Genomic DNA, 7,779 nt, shown 5'->3' with positions numbered 1-7,779 from the left:
TGGGGTGGGGCATGTGGGCCTTGCAGGGGGGGTGGTAGCTCCTGTGGGGGCCATTTGGCTCTTGTTGGGAGGCTGTAACCCCTGTGTGGCCATAGCCTCCCAACAGCCAGTGCTTTAACACGGTAGATATATCAATAAAACATTGCCCAAGTGATTGCTGTCTCTCTGTCTCATTCTCTTTTTTTTTTATAGTGGTCTTTTGTTTTAATTGTGGAGCTACATGGATTTTAGGGTATTTTACAGAGTGACTTTGGGATTTTTTTTATCAGGGATTTTTCAGTTTTCCAGTAGGAAACACCAGAAATCTTGCTAGGGAGGAAGCCAGTTGCAGGACCCTGCCTGCTCAGAGCTGGCACTTTGGACCCAGCTGGCTGTGGCTGACAGAGTCCAAACCAGAGAAAGACATGGATTAGAGCACAGACTTGAGTGACACAGCACAGAGACTAATGTGATACTTCACAGATCTGCAACACTGCGAAGAGCACTGCAAAGATGAAAAGTTGTTAGTTTATTAAAATTTAAATTATTGTGTGCATTTATATATATTGGTTGAAATAAAGCCGTGTTTTCTGTTTAGAAAGGGGAGATGATTATAAAACTTTGAGAGAGGTAGAGTTAGAGATAGAGCTGGAGAGAGAGTCTGATGGCTGCGTTTGTGTGTGCTGTTAGCATGAATAAAGAAACCTCTTTGTATAAGTATCTCTTGCCTCAGTAAACTTAATCCACAGCACAACAGGTGGTAGGGAATCAGGGGAAAGGGAGCCTGGGAAGGTCAGGCAGGAATAAAGGGGGGAAGAGGAAGGGGATGTGGGGAGAAGGGAGCAGGTGGGTGGGTACCTTAGCAATAGGTTTTTGCATAAAATGCAGTAACCCTATTCACTGTCTCATATAACAAAGTAGGGGGTTATCATGGAAGTTATTGATTTGTGTTATAAGTAACAACAGAAAACAAAAGTTTACCTGGTGATAACTGTTATAATCCATGTTCCCTGGGAGAGGAAATCCTGGAGCTAGAAGCAGTTCTCCCTCCAGCATCTCTGGCTTAATAAATTCTTCCAAGTAGGTTTTGCAAAGTCGTCTGTCCCAATCATCTGTAATATGCCCGCCATACATAATCTCACCAAAAAGATAGCGCAAATCATCATAGGGAACCTAAACAGTGAACCAAGAAGCGCATGAAAGAATCTTAAAAGATGATGACCCATTGACAACATCATCATGCTGCACACTATGAACCAAAAGCACCAGTCTTCAGAATGAATGTTTTCATTTCCCTTGTTCATTTTTCTAACTAACTGAACATTATCTAGCAGATAAATCACTACATGCAGGAAGGCAGACAACCCAGAGAAAGCCAGACTACAGAGCAGACTTTGTAGGGATTTACACTGCAAAGCAAATCTTACTGAAGTTTCCTACATTAAACATATCTGTCTAGGCAGTCAACCATCTCTAAGTATTTTCATTAAAATGGTAGCAAAGACACTCCCATATATCAGAGATGATATTTTATATAAATGCAGTCTGCAAACTGCAGTAGATGCAAATGGAGCGGAGGTCTCTTTGTATTATTCTGATGATACACAAAGTTACGAAGTAAAAATATCTGAAAATGGCTAGGTATCATTATTTTAGGATAGAGATTTCAGAAGTTTCAGTACATGGGCACAAGGGCTAAACTCCCCATATGCAGGTGCTTTATTTGTTTCACACACCTTTGAATTGGCCTCCAGGTAATTATAGAGGACATTGACTGAAATAATCAGATCTCCAGTGTTAAAGGGATAGGAGCGGTTCCAGCCCTGGGGTCCAAACTTGCGTCTTTCTGCCACAACAGCATGAAAATAACAGAGGGCAAATAGGATGCTTTTGAATTCATTCTCTCGGGCACACATCTCCAGGGTATCCTAAAAGGGAATCAAAACATCAATGTTGTGCATTTCTACAGTGTTCTTCACCCCATAGGTTCCCATGGCATTATTCTTTTAATTTTGCTTAAGTTTCTATCCCATCTAATGATGAATTATCTTCCTGTCATGGTGAATGGTGTGCCAGACTTGTTCAGTCCCTCCTGAGTTCATCCTGTAGATGACAGGTCCTTATGCTGGACAGAACCATGTGGGACTGGGTCTCTGAGTGTCAGCCCTCATTTTTCAAATGTGCTAATGCAACACCACCCAAGTCAATTTGGCACTTGTAAGGTTTTTCATTCATGGACCTGTGATTAGCAAGGCAGCTGAAGTGACTCAAAGCAAAGCACTGTTTATTTATTTACCAAAGGTACAAAGCATGCAGGTCAAAGAATGACAAATATAAAAGGTATTTGTGAATATTTCTCTTTATCTAAATCTTAAATCTGTTTTTGTAAATTGATCTGGCCAGCCACTGGTTACTCACTCCACTGCACCCCTTCTTTTCTAAATCCAAAGTCCTTTAAAATTTAGTAAATTTCTTTTGATCTTGGCTGTCTTGCTTGAGCCAAGTACAGACTGATTCTCCTATAAATAACTTCCCCATTTTTTTAATCATGGACTCTTATCAGTTTCATTATGTTTTTTCTTTCCTGCCTAGTTCTTTTAATAATCCAGTTTGATCTAAGTAACCCCACAGAAGTGTGAATCTTATTCATAAAAATAATGAAAATGTTTCTCATTTCATCATATCTTCCAACTGTACAACTAGTTTAGAGATATGTGCTGAAAGCTGCAGACCTGTGAAATGCCATAGACATGGCCTTAGTTTGAATGACTCAGCCATGCCCTTGGCTGTAGGGAAGACCATACCTCCCAGGGTATAGGGGAGGTACACAAACTAGATGGCAGGGAACAAATTCAGGCTAATTTGGACAGGCTGGGGAAATGGGCCAAACAGAATAGGATGCAGTTTAACAAGGATAAGTGTCATGTGTTGCATCTGGGGATGAAGAATCATCAACACTCCTACAGTCTGGGAGGTACCACTCTAAGTAGCAAAAGTGCGGAAAGGGATTTCAGAGTTGTAGTCAACTCCAAAATGAACAAGAGTCACCAGTATGATGTGGTAATATGTAAGGCTAAATGCACCCTTTCTTGCATAAATGCATCACAAACAGGTCTAGGGAGGTGATACTTCCCCTCTATCCAGCATTAGTTAGGCCACAGCTGGAGTACTGCATCAAGTTTTGGGCGCCACACTTTGGGAGGGATGTGGATGGCCTGAAGGGTTTAGAGGAGGGCCACTCATCTGGTTAAAGGCCTACAGAAAATACCCTATGTCGACCAATTGGGAGACCTGAACCTCTTCAGGAGGCTGAGAGGTGATCTTGTGGCCACCTACAAACTCATTGGGGGGGAGGGGGCAGCAAGAAATAGGGCATACAATATTTACCAGGGTGCCTGTCAGGGTAACTAGAACTAATGGCCACAAATTGGAAGGGAGCAAATTCAGACTGGACATCAGGAAAAAATTCTTTACAGTGACGGTTGCCAAAATGTGGAATAAGCTTCCAAGGGAGGTGGTGCTGTTCCCTTCCTTGGAGGTGTTTAAAAGGAGACTGGACAGACACTTCGCTGGGGTCATCTGACCCCAGCACTCATTTCTGCCCAGGGCAGGGGGTCAGACTCGATGATCTAATAGGTTCCTTCTGACCCTAACATCTATGAAACTATACAGTATTGTTCCTATGCAAACACATGCTTCACAGCTGTGAAGCTGGCTGGGATAATCTAGTTGCGGATGGTCCTGCTTTGAGCAGGGGATTGGATTAGATGACCTCCTGAGGTCCTTTCCAACCCTAATTTTCAATGATTCTATGAAGTTATTTAAAGGCTGCCACTGTAGCCCAAGGGTGGGCAAATACAGCCCACAGGCTGAATCCAGCTCACCAACAGATTTGATCTAGCCCATGGGTAGACAGCCGCTAGTTAACTGGATCTGGTCCATTGGTGGCTGGTGACTCTGGCCACTGTATGGTGCAAGGTCAGCAGGCAGGTGGGTGGCACTGCTTCTGCCCAGCAGCACCAGGTACTAGCCATGGGCCCATTAGGGACTTTCACTAGCAGGTGGGCATCAGCATCATCTGTGGATGTTGCAGGCAAAATTAGGATCCCAGATACAGATTACCCACTACCCTTCTGGTGCAGAGGAAGTTCCTGCCCAGAGCCCTAACCCAGAACATGCCAGTGGCATCAGCCATAGACCTCCAGGCAGAAGCTGCTGCCACACTGGGCAGGCAGCAGCATCTCTCTCTATATCTTCTCTTCTCTCTGTCTCTTTCCCTTCTTTCCCTCCCTCCAGAACCTGGTCAAAGTTTTTATTCGCTAGGAATCCTGACACTCAGCTCCTGATCCAGACAGGATCTGGCTGCACCCAGAGCTGATGTCACTGCAAGCCCTGCACCCTCAGCCTGTTGCATATGATTAGAGTGGCACTGCCCTCCATGAAATGGAGCCAGACCAGGTTGCTCTGCACCTTACCTGTATATAAATTTTTGGAGGATTCCAAGACTCATGACAAGAACACCCAGTTGACGTCATGAGTTGGGGCTATCTGGACTACACACACATACTAAGCAGTGCAGAACTGTGGGTCACAGAATCATAGAAAATTAGGGTTGGAAGGGATCTCAGGAGGTCATCTAGTCCAATACTTTGGTCAAAGCGTGACCATCCCCAACTAGATCATCGCCGCCAAGACTTTGTCTAGCCAGGTCTTAAAAACCTCCAAGGATGGAGAGTCCACAACCTCTCTGGGTAACCTGTTCCAGTATTTTACTACCCTCCTAGTGAGAAAATTCTTCCTAATATCTAACCTAACTTCACTTGCTACAATTTGAGACTGTTGGTCCTTGTTCTGGCATCTGCCACCACAGAACAGTCTAGGCTCCATCCTCTTTTGAACCATCCTTCAGATACTTGAAGGCTATTATTAAATTCCCACTCAGTCTTCTCTTCTCAGCCTCTCCTCAGAAGTCATGTGCCCCAGACCCCAAACCATGTTTGTTGCCCTCAGCTAAATTCTCTCCAATTTGTCCAAATCCTTTCTGTAGTGGCAGGCCCAAAACTGGACACCGTACTCCAGATGTCACCTCACCAGTGCTGAATAGAGGGGAATAATCACTTCCCCATACCTGCCAGCAACACTCCTATCAATACAGCCCAATATGTTGTTAGCCTTTTTGGCAACAAGGGCACACTGCTGGCTCATAACAGGTCACCCTGGCTTGAAGTACTATTGACTCTGCTGGGGCCCAGCCCAATGAACTATATGGTAAATCATGAGAGAGGGAAGAGAGGCAGAGATATTCTGGGCAAATGGTTTGGCACCCCATTTGGTGATGTCTGTCAGATATTTAAGGATGCTGAAGAAACAGAAATAATTGGAAATGGGAAAGAAAGGTGCAACTTAGCTCTGGGAGTGAAGGGAATGTTGAAGTGTATTCAATGTAGTGGCTCACTATGACTTGAAAAGAAGTCATCACTAAGGGGGACTGCATGCAATGGGGGCTAGCATATATTTTACTTAGATGGGCCGTATTAAACTATCTTTGTGGTAGATTCCCATGAGTGGCACAGTTACTCAGATGCTTCTTGGCTAAGACCAAGTGTAGTGGCCAAGTGGAGGCCCAGCTTACTGCCTTGATCAATGCCAGGAGCATCCGGGGGATAGGGATGCAGCGCCAGGAAAGAGGTGGAGGTGGAGTTTTCATAAACCAGAAGAGCATCAGTTGCAGTTTTGGAGAGCAGAGTGGCAGTTAAGGAAAGGAAAATGGATCAAGAGATGACAAGCAAACTGGAGAGTAGAAACGAACACAGAGTCAGATGGATGCAGGTGAGGAAGAGGGGAAAAAAGGTAGGAAAGAAAGGTGTGTTGGGATTGGTGGTTTTGGAGAAGGCTTTATGCAATAAGGAAAGAATCCAGTCAGCAGTAAGAACAGGGGAAGAGAAGACGAGGAGGACAGGAGAGAAAAATTAGAAAGGAAATAGTGATCGAAGGGAAGAAGACCCATGGGAAGAATAAATTAGACCTGAAAAAAGAAAGGAAATGGGAGGAAGTGAGAGATGGAGTAGCAGGTAATCTATGCCTGAGCAGAAGTGCAGTATTAACAAGGGGAGGAGAATGGAGCAGTCAGAAGATGAATAGATATGAATTTATAGATAAAACTAGTGAATTGCCTGTCAAGAATGACGGGGGGAAGGGGTGGGCGTGGAGAAGCTTGCTAACCCTACCCCCACAATGCTACTGTCACCTCCTGGGGGGTGGGGAAGGTGGCCCCGCCATCCCCTTCATCCCTCTCTGTCAGCACCCTGCACTGCCACCGCCTCCGAGAAGCAGGGCCTCTCTCCCCTCCATTCCACCATCCACACCATGCTGTTGGTGCCTTCTGTCTGTAATGCTCTTGGAACACTGTGATTGGTTGTTTCAGTAACCAATCAGAGTGCTCCAAGAGCGTTACTGATGGACGGACAGACAGACGGGCTAAGCACTTTATTACATTAGAGTATTGTTTAAAGTTTTAGATGTTAAAGTGTAAAATTTGAATAGCTTTGTCACCTTTTCTAACCAGAAGTCTTGGGAGATTTTGTATTGGAGCTGAGAAGGTTATGAGGATTCTTGGGGGATGTATGCAGCAGTAGGTGAAAGAGAAGAAGTTAAGGGGATAATATTTACTGCAAGAGAAAATACAAGAAACAAGGCAATACTTATTCAAATATACACAGATCTGCTTGAGATGGGGGAGTTATAGAAATAGTTAGAGAATTATGCACAAAAAGTTATTTATGTTGAAAAGATGCACAATAAATATTACATATGGACAGGATTGGTGTAGGGTAGCATAGGTCCCCTACAAGACCAACTAGGGCAATAAGTGACAGATTGGGGGGTGGGAAATCTCCCAACTGGATCACAGACAGGCATAAAGGGGTAACCAGCCCACCAACTGCTAGCACAGACTTAGTGAAGAGACACTTGGAGGGGCTGGATATGTTTAAGTCAGCAGGCCTGGATGATATTCAACCAAGGGTGCTGAAGGAATTGTCTGGTGTCATAGTAGAGCCACTGGCATGGCTGTTTGAGCACTCATGGTGCTCAGGTCAGGTCCCAGAGGACTGGAAAAGGGCCAGTGTGGTCCCTATTTTCAAGATGGGGAGGAAGGAGCATCTGGGTAACTATAAACAAGTTAGTCTCACCTCTATCCTTGGAAAAAAATATTATGGATCACATTTGTGGGAGTTCAGCAGGGAAAACAATGCTAAAGGGCAATCAGCACAGATTCATAGCAGGTAGATCCTGCCTGACTAACCTTGTTTCATTTTATGACCAGGTCACAAAATGCTTAGAGGCAGGAATCCAGGTGGATGTCATCTACTTGGATTTAAAGAAGACCTTCAATTCGGTATCTCATTATATTTTCATAGATAAACTGAGCGACTGTGACATAGATGTTTACATGGTAAGGTGGGTGGCAAATTAGCTTAGGGGTTGCACCCAGAGAGTGGTGGTGGATGGGTCAGTATTTACTTGGAAAAATGTGGGCAGTGGAGACAGGTTTATGAAAAATGAATCAATGATTATGTCATCTGGGACTAACACAAAGGGGAAAGGGGGGGGGGAGCAGAAAGGTGCCGGGGAGGGAAAAAGGGAGCCTTTTTGAATACAAAAGCAATAAAAGAACTGGCAAAAATGATGGGGATGCAAAGGTGAGGAGGATTAGAGCTGACTGCATCAAGCAGCAGCATAGAACACTCATAAAAGTGGTCGAGATGTGGAATTTAACTGGACAGCCATGACTCTGTGTAT

The 7,779-nt window shown here is 44.4% G+C and overlaps 1 protein-coding gene and 1 long non-coding RNA gene across 2 annotated transcripts in view; both read right to left on the bottom strand.

Annotated features, from left to right (window-relative positions):
• Nucleotides 1-7,779, bottom strand: part of DNAH9 (dynein axonemal heavy chain 9) — a 609,139-nt gene that overhangs the window by 66,597 nt on the left and 534,763 nt on the right. Inside the window, exons 62-63 of the mRNA XM_019501495.1 lie at nt 1,716-1,907; nt 961-1,152 (exon numbers count right to left, since the gene is read on the bottom strand). Coding sequence (XP_019357040.1) covers nt 961-1,152; nt 1,716-1,907 — 384 coding nt within the window. The remainder of the gene's footprint in view (nt 1-960; nt 1,153-1,715; nt 1,908-7,779) is intronic.
• The window catches only part of LOC109287028, a 21,988-nt gene continuing 19,172 nt past the window's right edge, over nt 4,964-7,779 (bottom strand). Inside the window, exon 2 of the long non-coding RNA XR_002094740.1 lies at nt 4,964-5,179. This is a non-coding gene — a long non-coding RNA (uncharacterized LOC109287028). The remainder of the gene's footprint in view (nt 5,180-7,779) is intronic.

Source organism: Gavialis gangeticus, unplaced genomic scaffold (assembly GCF_001723915.1).
Source record: "Gavialis gangeticus isolate Ggan-Ray unplaced genomic scaffold, GavGan_comp1, whole genome shotgun sequence".
NCBI classification, from domain to species: Eukaryota; Metazoa; Chordata; order Crocodylia; family Gavialidae; genus Gavialis; species Gavialis gangeticus.
Note: the sequence above shows the minus strand (reverse complement) of the source record. Positions and strands in the feature narration are given on the sequence as shown.